Source organism: Delphinus delphis, chromosome 9, assembly GCF_949987515.2.
Source record: "Delphinus delphis chromosome 9, mDelDel1.2, whole genome shotgun sequence".
In the NCBI taxonomy this organism is placed as follows: Eukaryota; Metazoa; Chordata; class Mammalia; order Artiodactyla; family Delphinidae; genus Delphinus; species Delphinus delphis.
The window spans coordinates 37,337,120-37,351,332 of NC_082691.1; the positions used below are offsets into that span (position 1 = coordinate 37,337,120).

General features: G+C 36.9%; 1 protein-coding gene across 5 annotated transcripts in view; it reads left to right on the forward strand.

Annotated features, from left to right (window-relative positions):
• SNX13 (sorting nexin 13) overlaps positions 1-14,213 on the forward strand; it is a 138,084-nt gene that overhangs the window by 96,967 nt on the left and 26,904 nt on the right. Inside the window, exons 18-21 of one of the 5 annotated variants that reach the window (XM_060020411.1) lie at positions 1,885-2,057; positions 10,640-10,735; positions 11,532-11,639; positions 13,558-13,668. In XM_060020411.1, the coding sequence (XP_059876394.1) occupies positions 1,885-2,057; positions 10,640-10,735; positions 11,532-11,639; positions 13,558-13,668 (488 nt within the window). Of the gene's footprint in view, positions 1-1,884; positions 2,058-10,639; positions 10,968-11,531; positions 11,640-13,557; positions 13,669-14,213 lie in introns of those variants that run through there. The other 4 variants (XM_060020407.1, XM_060020409.1, XM_060020410.1 and 1 more) reach the window with 4 other exon arrangements.

The window sequence follows — 14,213 nt, forward strand, 5'->3', positions numbered from 1 at the left end:
GTATCTTGAACACAACAGGTGAATCCATTCCCTTGTTGCCTTGCTAACTCTGTTGAGTGATGGTGGTTCTCTTGGGTGATGAAAAATTGCTGTACACTTTGTTCCTCCGAGTGAAGGATATTTGAAAGAGGTGAACAGTGAATATTAGAGTTAAAGCCTCTGACAGCAAGATGACCCAGGTCTATCCCTAGTCTTCTATTTTGTCAAGTCAGGAACACTGATATTAGATGGTAAGGGAATGAAGGACAATTCTGAATAGAAAGTGCAAATCTTAGAAAAATTTTAATGAAAGGCTGGGAGAGGTTCCTGTCCAACTACGTTTGCCAGTATAGATTTGTAGCTATTATATTATTAAAATAATTTACTAAGAAGCTTCACAGACCCTTCTTTGCCTAATTATATACAAAATACAAATATTTAGTCAGCTCCAAAGCTTGGCCACTTTTTTTTTTTTTGTAATTATGGATCAGTATAATCTATTATTAGAAGAGCAGTTTATACTTCTGGTCAACATGGTAGTCTAAACTGCTGTGGGAAATCTTGCTTCCCACACATCTAAGGGCTGAAAACAACAGAATAAAAATAGCTAAAAGGGGAAATCTACAGGTGTAATAGACCATGAGGAAAAGCAAATTTAGGGAAATGAAGAGGAATTGAAGCCAAGGAGCTTATAGGAGCGTGAAGACTGCTGTCTTGATTTTGACAGCATTTTCATGCCCTCAAGTTTAGAAGAGGCAGGATGGGCTAAGGCAAGGAGAAGCTGGAACACAGTCATTTGCATAAAGCCCAGAGTCACAGAGGTGGCTTGATGTGAAAGAGGAACCAGAACTTAACCTACTGTCAAAGGAAAGAACAAAGAATGTCAAGGTTGTGGTTGGGAATGGTATCTGTCACCCATATGAAATTGAAAGCCTGTCTTGTATCGCAATATTGGTGTGTCTAGATTCAGCCATCCTGAAGTGGTTGTGTACCACAGGGTTTCCTAGCCCAAGAGTATGTTAAAAATAGTTGTAGAGATAAAACGAGGCAAGAATACCACACTATAAAAAAAGAACCATATGAAATTATAGAAGTAAAAAAAATTACTTATTGAAATTAAGGTGAGTGGCTGAATTAAGAAACAGACCAGGTACAAATGAGTGGAGACTGATAAACTTTTAGAGACCTGAAGAGATGATCTAGAATAGAATACAACACAGAGGGAAAAAATGGAACATGAGAAAGACAAAATGATTCAAAATATGTCTTTTTACTTAAGATTAGTACAGAATAGGAATAGGTTTTGATTTTTGAGACTACCTGGCTTGGATGGTTTGTGTCAATTAAGTAGGAAAATAACTATTTAGAACAGTCTTCAGAATAAATTACACTTGTAAATTGTTGAATATTTTAAACAAGAAAGAGATTTGCTAAAAGAGAAGATAGGTCTTATCCTATAGCTTTTGCTTGCTGTTCAGTTAAAAAGCTATCGAGTTAGAGCTGAATAGTGAAGGCTAGTACAGAGGTTATTATTTTGTTTCTGTTGTTTTTCTTCTATTAAATTTAAGAGACTCTAATACTATAGTATGAGGTGGTACTGTGTTATCATAACTGATAATAAATGAAAGCTCATTGGGAAGAGAGTCCAAAGTAGACATCACTCTGTGGTTTGCAGTATCATCATAAACTTGTAGATCATTTTGTAATGTAGCCATCGTATATAACGCATTATGGATGTGAGTACAGAGGATGGGAATCTATTTTATCCTTTGGTGACATCCTTTCGTCTCAGTCTGTCATTTCAAATTCTTCTTCATTTCATGTTGTCCTTTTTGTTTGTTTTTGTTCTTCATCTTCCTCCTTTCTGTGTCTTTTGTTCCTTTTCATTTTGTTTTAAATGACTAGTATATGCTGACTATGACCCATATGCTGTGGCAGGCGTTTGTAATGATCATGGCAAGACATACGCATTATATGCCATCACTGTACACCGGCGCAGTCTAAACAGTGAGGAGATGTGGAAAACCTACCGTCGTTATAGTGACTTCCACGACTTCCACATGAGGATCACTGAACAGGTAATGAGGTTTTGAAAGTTTGTGTACTTTACATTGTTTCTTGATTCCATGTTTGATTCTAAAAAGCTCTGAGGGATGCTAAGGTATTGACCAAAGCTAAGTAAATAAGGTAAGAATTTTTTTATAAGCAACATGAATGTTATAATGATTTTGCACATTTAACCAATAAATCAAATTTTAACCAGTCTTAATCATTGTGGACTAGTGACGCAGTATCAGTGGTATACCTTGGAAAATTAGAATAAGTGTATATTTCTGATATTAAGAGTGTGTGTATGTGCTGTGCTTTGCAGAGGTATTTGGGTTTGGTTTAAAGTAGGGATGGGGATCACTGGACATTTGGTGGTTTTATTTTTGGCAGTATAATTTAAAGCTATGGTTATTTAAAATGACGTCCTTTTCCAATTGTTAACAGTTAAATCCTTGATCCATTAAGTTATGAAGAACCAAAATCTAAATTAAGTTTAACATTAACCAAATAATGTTTTTAATTCTTACCAAATATAACCCTCTTGTTTTATAGAAGTATGAGGACTCTTAAACATAACGAATGTAAACAAACTATTTCTCTGTTTTATTTTATTTTTATTTTATTTTTTGCGGTACGTGGGCCTCTGACTGTTGTGGCCTCTCCCATTGCGGAGCACAGGCTCCGGACGCGCAGGCTCAGCGGCCGTGGCTCACGGGCCCAGCCGCTCCGCAGCATGTGGTATCTTCCCAGACCGGGGCACGAACCCGTGTCCCCTGCATCGGCAGGCGGACTCTCAACCACTGCGCCACCAGGGAAGCCCTCTCTGTTTTATTTTTTATTAAATATTCTTTTCTTTTTAACTTAGAACAAAATAACTTATCACAGGATAAATTGGAATAGGTGTTCTGTGACATTTATTTTAAGTCATGAGAATCCTTCTTTCAGGGTTTTAAAATAAACAATTATTATTAAGCCAATAAAATAATAATAATTAATGGTGACATTTGATTGGGTGGACTAAAGCTTTGAAATGACAGTTTACTACTTAAGTAATCAGAAAGTATATATATATATATATATATATATATATATATATATATATTTTTGTTGTTGTTGTTGTTGTTGTTGTTGTTGTTATACGCGGGCCTCTCACTGTTGTGGCCTCTGCCATTGCAGAGCACAGGCTCTGGACGCGCAGGCTCAGTGGCCATGGCTCATGGGCCCAGCCGCTCCGCGGCATGTGGGATCTTCCCAGACTGGGGCACGAACCCGTGTCCCCTGCATCGGCAGGCGAACTCTCAACCGCTGTGCCACCAGGGAAGCCCCAGAGAGTATATTTTTCAATTAGAGTAGTGGAAAATATATGGTTGCCACCATGATAATCTCATTAAAGTACTTCGTGAATAGAGTGAGATAAACTATTAATAGCTCAAAAGTGTTTAGAGACCAGGTTAAGCCTGGTCTCTAAACACTTTTGAGCCCATATTAACAGGACTGTTTTTATATATTCATAAAGAAATTACTAACTTTGGACATAACTGTTCTGTTGTTCTTGTCGAATAGATATTTTCTTCATTTTTAGCTTGATTTGTTTGCACAGGTGAAAGAATTTTCTGCCCCACGTTGAAGAAATAATTGCTTTATTTACTTTTTATATTATTACCTGTTTCATATTGTTTTAAAATCACATAGCTCAGAGCTTCTGGGTTGGCAAACACGTGGTACGCTCAGGGCATCGATGCTCCATGCCCTTTTCCATATCTTGCCTTATTCATCTCGTCCATCTGGCTGTTTTTGAGTTATATCCTTTTACAACAAACCAGCAATCTAAAAACGTCTTCCGACCCCTGGCCTGGCTTAGAACATCACCGGTGCTACTGATGTCCTACGTTCCTCCCAGATCACATGCCAGCCTGCCACTGCTTCTCAGAGCTCGATTTAAGTAACCAAGAGGCTCATCTCCTGAGTTTGAGAACTTCCCTTGCTCCACTGTCTTGTATTCCAGATTTTCCTATCCATCTTGCCCATGAGACCGTGAGCTCCCTGAGGCAAGGATCTCATTTCTCTTGTACTCCATTCTGTCACCTGCACCAAAAACAGCCTGGAACAGACCGTGTGGCTGACAGGGTCTTCGTTCTCTGGCTGGGTGTCAGGCCTGTGCCTCTGAGGTGGGAGAGCCGAGTTCAGGACATTGGTCCACCAAGAACTCCTGGCTCCATGTACTATCAAATGGTGAAAGCTCTCCCAGAGATCTCCATCTCAACGATAAGACCCTGCTCCACTCAACGACCAGCAAGCTACAGTGCTGGATACCCTATGCCAAACAACTAGCAAGACAGGAGCACAACCCCTCCCATTAGTAGAGAGGCTGCCTAAAATCATAATAAGGTCACACAGACCCCAAAACACACCACCAGACACAGTCCTACCCACCAGAGAGACAAGATCCAGCCACATCCACCAGAACAGAGTCACCAGTGCCCTCACCAGGAAGCCTACACAACCCACCAAACCAACCTTACCCACTGGGGGCAGAAACCAAAAACAACGAGAACTGTAAACCTACATCGTGCGAAAAGGAGACCCCAAACACAGTGAGTTAAGCAAAATGAGCAGACAGAGAAACACACAGCAGATGAAGGAGCAAATAAAAACCCACCAGACCAAACAAATGAAGAGGAAATAGGCAGTCTACCTGAAAAAAAATTCAGAGTAATGGTAGTAAAGATGATCCAAAAACTTGGAAATAGAATGGAGAAAATACAAGAAACTTTTAACAAGGACCTAGAAGAACTAAAGGTCAAACAAACAATGACGAACAACACAATAAATGAAATTAAAAATTCTCTAGAAGGAATCAATAGCAGAATAACTGAGGGAGAAGAAGGGATAAGTGACCTGGAAGATAAAATAGTGGAAAAAACTACCACAGAGCAGAATACAGAACAAAGAATGAAAAGAACTGAGGACAGTCTCAGAGACCTCTGGGACAACATTAAATGCACCAACATTCAAATTATAGGGGTCCCAGAAGAAGAAGAGAAAAAGAAAGGGACTGAGAATATATTTGAAGAGATTATAGTTGAAAACTTCCCTAATATGGGAAAGGAAATAGTCAATCAAGTCCAGGAAGCGCAGAGACCTATACAGGATAAACCCAAGGAGAAACACGCCAAGACACATATTAATCAAACTATCAAAAATTAAATACAAAGAAAAAATGTTAAAAGCAGCAAGGGGGCTTCCCTGGTGGCGCAGTGGTTGGGAGTCAGCCTGCCGGTGCAGGGGACGTGGGTTTGTGCCCCGGTCCAGGAGGATCCCACATGCCGCAGAGCGGCTGGGCCGGTGAGCCGTGGCCGCTGGGCCTGCGCATCCAGAACCTGTGCTCCACAGCGGGAGGGGCCACAGCAGTGAGAGGCCCGTGTACCACAAAAGAAAAAAAAGCAACAGGGGAAAAATAACATACAAGGAAATCCCCATGAGGTTAACAGCTGACCTTCCAGCAGAAAGTCTGCAAGCCAGAAGGGAGAGGCAGGACATATTTAAAGTGATGAAAGGGAAAAACCTACAACGATTACTCTACCCAGCAAGGATTCATTCAGATTCAATGGAGAAATTAAAACCTTTACAGACAAGCAAAAGCTAAGAGAATTCAGCACCACCAAATCAGCTTTACAACAAATGCTAAAGGAACTTCTATAGGCAGAAAACACAGACAAGGAAAAGACCTACAATAACTAACCCAAAGCAATTAAGAAAATGGTAATAGGAACATATATGTTGATAACTACCTTAAATGTAAATGGATTAAATGCTCCAACCAAAAGACATAGACTGGCTGAATGGGTAGAGAAACAAGACCTGGTATATATGCTGTCTACAGGAGACCCACAAGAAAGAAATCATAAATTTCAGATCAGAAATAAATGAGAAAGAAATGAAACAGTAGGAAAGATCAATAAAACTAAAAGCTGGTTCTTTGAGAAGAGAAACAAAATTGATAAACCGTTAGCCAGAGTCATCAAGAAAAAAGGGAGAAGACTCAAATCAGTAGAATTAGAAATGAAACAGAAGTAACAACTGACACTGCAGAAATACAAAAGATCATGAGAGATTACTACAAGCAACTCTATGCCAATAAAATGGACAACCTGGAATAAATGGACAAATTCTTAGAAATGCACAACCTGCCAAGACTGAATCAGAAAGAAATAGAAAATATGAACAGACCAATCACAAGCACTGAAATTGAAACTGTGATTAAAAATCTTCCCACAAACAAAAGCCCAGGACCAGATGGCTTCACAGGCGAATTCTATCAAACATTTAGAGATGAGCTAACACCTATCCTTCTCAAACTCTTCCAAAATATAGCAGAGGGATGAACTCTCCCAAATTCATTCTACGAGGCCACCATCACCTTGATACCAAAACCAGACAAGGATGTCACAAAGAAAGAAAACTACAGGCCAATATCACTGATGAACATAGATGCAAAAATCCTCAACAAAATACTAGCAAACAGAATCCAACAGCACACTAAAAGGACCATACAACATGACCAAGTGGAGTTTATTCCAGGAAAGCAAGGATTCTTCAAAATATGCAATTCAATTAATGTGATAAACCATATTAACAAATTGAAGGAGAAAAACCATATGATCATCTCAATAGATGCAGAGAAAGCTTTTGACAAAATTCAACACCCATTTATGATAAAAACCCTGCAGCAAGTAGGCATAGAGGGAACTTTCCTCAACATAATAAAGGCCATATATGACAAACCCACAGCCAACATCATCCTCAATGGTGAAAAACTGAAAGCATTTCCACTAAGATCAGGAAGAAGACAAGGTTGGCCACTCTCACCACTCTTAATTCACCATAGTTTTGGAAGTTTTAGCCACAGCAATCAGAGAAGAAAAGGAAATAAAAGGAATCCAAATCGGAAAAGAAGAAGTAAAGCTGTCACTGTTTGCAGATGACATGATACTATACATAGAGAATGCTAATGATGCTACCAGAAAACTACTAGAGCTAATCAATGAATTTGGTAAAGTAGCAGGATACAAAATTAATGCACAGGAATCTCTGGCATTCCTATACACTAATGGTGAAAAATCTGAAAGTGAAATCAAGAAAACACTCCCATTTACCATTGCAGCAAAAAGAATAAAATACCTAGGAATAAACCTACCTAAGGAGACAAAAGACCTGTATGCAGAAAGTTATAAGACACTGATGAAAGAAATTAAAGATGGTACAAATAGATGGAGAGATATACCATGTTCTTGAATTGGAAGAATCAGCATTGTGAAAATGACTACTACCCAAAGCAATCTACAGATTCAGTGCAATCCCTGTCCAACTACAATGGCATTTTTTACAGAACTAGGACAAAAAATTTCACAATATGTGTGGAAACACAGAAGACCCCGAATAGACAAAGCAGTCTTGAGAACGAAAAACAGAGCTGGAGGATAAGGCTCCCGGACTTCAGACTATACTACAAAGCTACAGCAATCAAGACAGTATGGTACTGGCACAAAAACAGAAAGGTAGATCAATGGAGCAGTGTAGAAAGCCCAGAGATAAACGCACACGCATATGGTCACCTTATGTTTGATAAAGGAGGCAAGAATGTACAGTGGAGAAAAGAGAGCCTCTTCAATAAGTGGTGCTGGGAAAACTGGACAGGTATATGTAAAAGAATGAAATTAGAACACTCCCTAATTCCATACAGAAAGATAAACTCAAAATGGATTTAAGACCTAAATGTAAGACCAGACACTATAAAACTGTTAGAGGAAAACATAGGCAGAACACTCTGTGACATAAATTAGAGCAAGATCCTTTTTGACCCACCTCCTAGAGAAATGGAAATAAAAACAAAAATATACTAGTGGGACCTCATGAAACTTAAAAGCTTTTGCACAGCAAAGGAAACCATAAACAAGAACAAAAGACAGCCCTTAGAATGGGAGAAAATATTTGCAAGTGAACCAACTGACAAAGGGTTAATTCCCAGAATTTACAACCAGCTCATGCAGCTCAGTATCAAGAAAACAAATAACCCAATCCAAAAATGGGCAGAAGACCTAAACAGACATTTCCCCAAAGAAGATATACAGATTGCCAACAAACACATGAAAGGGAGCTGAACATCACTAATCATTAGAGAAATGCAGATGAAAACTGCAATGAGGTATCACCTCACACCGGTCAGAATGACCATCATCAAAAAATCTACAAACAGTAAATGCTGGAGAGGGTGTGGAGAAAAGGGAGCCTTCTTGCACTATTTATGGGAATTAAATTGATACAGGCACTATGGGGCACAGTATGGAGTTTCCTTAAAAAACTAAAACTAGAACTACCATACAACCCAGCAATCGCAGTACTGGGCATATACCCTGAGAAAACCGTAATTCAAAAATAGTCATGTACCACAATGTTCATTGCAGCCTTATTTACAATAGCCAGGACATGGAAGCAACCTCAGTGTCCATCAACAGATGAATGGATAAAAAAGATGTGACACATATATACAATGGAATATTACCCAGCCATAAAAAGACACGAAATTGAGTTATTTGTAGTGAGGTGGATGGACTTAGAGTCTGTCATACAGAGTCAAGTAAGTCAGAAAGAGAAAAGCAAATACCATATGCTTACACATATATATGGAATCTAAAAACAAACAAACAAAAAACTGGTCATGAAGAACCTAGGGGCCGGACGGGAATAAAGACACAGACCTACTAGAGAATGGACTTGAGGACACGGGGAGGGGGAAGGGAAAGCTGGGACAAAATGAGAGAGTGGCATGTACATATATACACTACCAAATGTAAAACTGATAGCTAGTGGGAAGAAGCCGTATAGCACAAGGAGGTCAGCTTGGTGCTTTGTGACCATCTAGAGGGGTGGGATAGGGAGGCTGGGAGGGAGATGCAAGAGGGAAGAGATATGGGGATATATGTATATGTATAGCTGATTCACTTTGTTATAAAGCAGAAACTAACACACCAGTGTAAAGCAATTATAGTCCAATAAAGATGTTAAAAAAGTAAAATTAAATTAAGATATACATTGTAAAAAACATCACATAGCACATATATCTCTTTTTTTATTTACTTGCAAATTTATGGGAATTTGGTATAATACAAGATTTTCTTTCTGTGAATACTTGTAATTATTTTCTGTTCCAGACAGATAATTTTAAGAGGAGTTTGATTAATTTAGACTCTAGCAAAATAACTGTTACATTTAATTTTTTATTAATAAGTTTTAATGTTCTAAAGTTTTGGAAATAAATTGTTGTTTTGCTGAGTACTGTTATATTGCCTTGGTGTATTAGTTTGCTAGGGCTGCCATAACAAAATAACATAGACTGAGTAGCTTAAACAGCAGAAATTTATTTTTCCATAGTTCTGGGAGCTAGAAGTCCAAGATCAAGGTGTTGGCAAGTTTGGTTTCTCTTAAGGCATGTCTCCTTGTCTTTCAGATGGCCCCCTTCTTGAGGTGGCCTCACATGACTTTTTCTTTGTGTGCTCGCATCCTTTGTGTCTCTTTGTATGTCCAAATTCCCTCTTATAAGGGCTTTGATTTGATTTAACTACGTCTCTAAAGGCCCTGTCTCCAAATACAGCCACATTCTGAAGTATTGGGGGTTAAGGTTTCAACATATGATTTTTGAGGGAATAAAACATACTGGTAATGCCTGAATAAACTATGCATTCTATAAAATTGAGTCAGTAGTTTAAGATACCATGGATAAGTCCTATTCTAGGAAACTAAATATCTTTTAGGACACCTTGAAAACTGTAAATGTACTTCTATAAGGTGTCATTTTTTAAAAAATTAATTCATAAAACCAGGTACTCTATATTGTACATTCATTCATTGTTGACCCATTGTAATATTTTGTGAACCACCAAACTTGTGACTATTACTACAGCATAACATTTGCCCTGTAAATCAGGTGTCCCCATCCCCCAGGCCGCAGATCACTATTGGTCTGCGACTGGGCCGCATAGCAGGAGGTGAGCAGAGGGCAAGGGAGTGAAGTTTCATCTGCTGCTCCCCATCGCTTGCATTACCGCCTGAACTATACCCCCAACCACCCCGCCCTGGTCTGTGGAAAAATTGTCTTCTGTGAAACTGGTCCCTGGTGCCAAAAAGGTTGGGGACCGCTGCTGTAAATGACCTCCCGCTCGCCCCCTTTTTCTTTTTTGCCTTGGCTAGGGCGAAAGAACTGCTTTTAAGTTTCATGCATTAACATGTAATGAACTTGTTCTCATTATAGCTCCAAGCGACCATCTGATTTGCCATTCCATTTAATAATTTATCAGAATCTTCCAGTTTAGGGATGAAAATTATCCTACACCTTTTCATTTCCTCTTTTCTTTAATCTCTGCACCAGGAATGAGTTTTCTTTACAGAAGCCTTGTTGTTTTTAAACAAAGAATGGTTTTAGAAAGTTTGTTGCACTTCTGAATGTGTATCACAAAGGAAAAGCAATGAGGCTGCTTATTCAAGTTTTAGATACTAGGTATTGCTGGCCAAGCACAATTCTTTACTCAGTGACTTTGCTCTTCCACTTTGTTAGCAGCTAGTGTGGTTAAAATCTGTGCTTCATCAAGGCACAGTAGATTCCTACATATCTGGACTTTTGAAGGTGGAGTCTGTAAATGCTAGATTTCAGGTATGTACACTTAGTTTTTTTTGTTTGTGGCTTTACAAAGATAAGATACATACTTGATAGCTTTTAATTTGTTTTTTTCTTAGTTATCTATGAGTTTATTTTTCATGCAGTTTCATGTAGGAGAAGTATGTGTTGTACTGTTTGTATATAGAGAGTTATGATATACCTGTAATCTATGTTTTGAAATTTGCTTTTTATTCCTTTAATAATTAGCTATTACAGTGATTAACTGATTTGAAGTCATCAATATAAAATATTTCTTTGAGTTTTTTTTACCAAACCAGGAACTCACAACTTTGATTATTAAAAATTTACTGGCTAATACTTTATTCACAAGTTAAAGCGTTGTTAAACAAAATATTTTTTTTACGTTTATTATTAATTTTAATAATATTAAAGACACATAATTTTCAAGTAATAATAGAGTATTCAGTACTGTATCATAAGTTCTTTTTAGCCAATTGAATAGCAAAATATTTTTTAAAACCTTTTGTTATGAAACTTTTGAACAATCTTAAAATCAGAGAGAGTATAAAATGAAACTCCATGTGGATATCACCCATCTTCATCAGCAATCCATGTTTGTCATTCTTAGAAAATAACTTCTTTATAATAAATAACATTCGAACTGTGGTTTGGACATATTTGGACAGTATTTTATATTTTCTGGTTTTGGCTTAATATATTGCAGAATCTGTTCTAGATGCTTTTGATATGTAGAGAAATTGTCAGTTGGAAAATACTTTTCTGTTTTTGAAAAAAAAATTAAGATTACTGAATGTATTTTGTTTTCTAGTTTGAAAATCTGTCAAGCATATTAAAGCTTCCCGGTAAAAAGACTTTTAATAATATGGATAGAGATTTTTTAGAAAAGAGAAAAAAGGATCTAAATGCATATTTGCAGGTAAGTTCATTATTATTACCCATAGATTTTCATTTCAATATAGCATAGAAATATAACTGATTTCTTTATTAGAGAATGTTTGTACTATAATAGTGGGATAGCAGCCACTTTTGAGGTGCTGAGATGTGACATGCAATCTGCTCAGTAATTTATAAATATTGTTTCTCTGTTTGTTTATTACCTTAGAAGTTTTCTGGACACTCAGTGCTAGGAATTTTGCTTCTTCAGGTTTGGATGAATATACACACACACCGGCAGGCACACATCCATTCTACACTACTGTAAAGTCTAGGAAGTCTAGGTATTTTACAGCAGACAGTTAAATGTTACCAGTTCAGTAAGTAGTTGCTCTTCATGATGTATCCAAAGCTAGTAGATTTTTTTTTTCTTTTCCATATGGCTTATTACATGGTATTAAATATAGTCCCCTGTATAGATTTTTATTCTCAGATAAAGTGAATAGCTGCCTGCCATGGTCCAGAATGATTCTAAAGCTTCTAAAAATTACAGGATAATTCAAGAGAGGAATAGATCCAAGGGACTTTTCAGAAGTGTAGCATGCTAAGCATGTAGATTTCTCTTCTGGAATAATGGGATAATAAAACGTGTCTCATAGGTTACGTACTGCATAAGCCGTTGGGACTATCAGAAATAAGTTTGTTTTAGACCTGGGTACCCAAATGCCAGATTTTAATAGTTTCACTTTATGGTTTTTTATAGTAATGAATGATTTATAAACTTTTCTCATCTATTAGCTCCCCACTTCTCTCTTTAGAACAGGGGTCAGCAAATTCCAGCCAGCAGACCATATCCAGCCTGCCGCCTGTTTTATTAAGAGTTTATTTTATTATTAGAACACAGCCACCCATTTAGTTTACTGCTGTCTATGACTGCTTTTACACTACTACAGCAGAGTTGAGTAGTTGCAGCAGACTCCATGCATCACAAAACCTAAAATAATTATTATATGCACCTTTACAGGAAAAATTTGCCGACCATGTCTTAGTATTATATTTAGTGAAACTTAGCTAATACTGTACTTGATATTTTGTTTGGAAGGTTTCTCTCTCTTAAACATTTATAGGTTTAATTGGGTTTGTTTATAACCATAATTGTAATTCCATGGCATTATAATTTACTGAAAGGGTAGGAAAAACATATACATCTACTATTACTCACCTTTGTCTTCTGGCTTAAGGCTAAATATCTGAAATCATTTATATGACTCTTGTCAAACATTTTGATTTTTTAAAATGTATTAACTTGAGTTGCATTAAAATCTGTATCAGTTATTTATAAAATTTAGAACATAAGCACGTTTCTTCCAAATCTGGGGCCATAAATATGTATTTTAATTGTGGCTATACTGTCTACTTCTTAGGTAATGATCTCAATATGTCAAAACATCTTTAATTGAAGAGATTAAGCTAGAATGTTAGACTGTATCATTAACAGTGTAAAAGCAATACTTTGTTTTGGGCCTTCTAATACTTAAAAAAATTTGAATTATTTTATGTACTTTCTATTAATGTTAACTTTAAAATTAGAATGTGAAAAACATAACAGTTTACTGATGGTGGGTCTTCTTAGTATAAGCTATAAAACCTGAAAATGGAATAGTAAATAACATTTGGGGGAATTCCGTGGCTGTCTTGTGGTTACGACTCCGTGATTCCACTGCAGGGGGTGTGGGTTCGATTCCTAGTTAGGGAACTAAGATCCCACATGCCGCGTGGCACAGCCAAAATAGATAGATAGATAGGCAGGTAGATAGGTAGATAGAAAAATGTGTTAAAATTTTTTTAAAAAAATAACATTTTTACTATACATTCTTAACTTTCTAGCAGATGAAATTATAAATAATAGTTAATTTTCAGTATACTATCAATATAAGATACCTCTTTTCTTTTCCTGTTAGTTACTGTTAACTCCTGAAATGATGAAAGCATCCCCAGCTTTGGCTCACTATGTGTATGATTTCCTTGAGAACAAAGCCTACAGTAAAGGGAAAGGGGATTTTGCTCGTAAGGTAAGCAGACCATTGCATTGGTTTTCTTTATAGGTCTGTTTTCATACTTTGTTTTTAATAAAAGAAGATAAATTTGTATTTGTGTGTATGTTTTAAAACTAGAAAACTTTATTAAATGCTCCTTGGCATGTTTATCTTCTATGCTTTATTAAGCCTACTATTGAAGTATATCTAATAAATACAAACTCCTGTCTTTACATATTGATTAAAATGTAGCAAAAGCTTGCAAGAAAAAAAAAAGCTTTTGAAATGATACAGTAAGGAGAGTTGGCCTAAGACAGGTCACAGCTTTCGTTAGCTTGAGTAGGAGCTACTTCTTATTGGGAGGAAATGTCTTTTATTTGGAGTAAGGATAAGAAAAATGTTAAATAGGATATGTTCCTGAAAGTATTTGTGCCTTTTGAGTGAAATATTTATTGTTTAAAATTCTGGGGACACAAGACCTATTAAGATGCTAGCTTAAGGCAATAAATGATTTACCGCTCAAATTGGGCAAGATAGGCTCACTGGGTGAGAACACAAACATTGGAATCAGGCAACCTTTG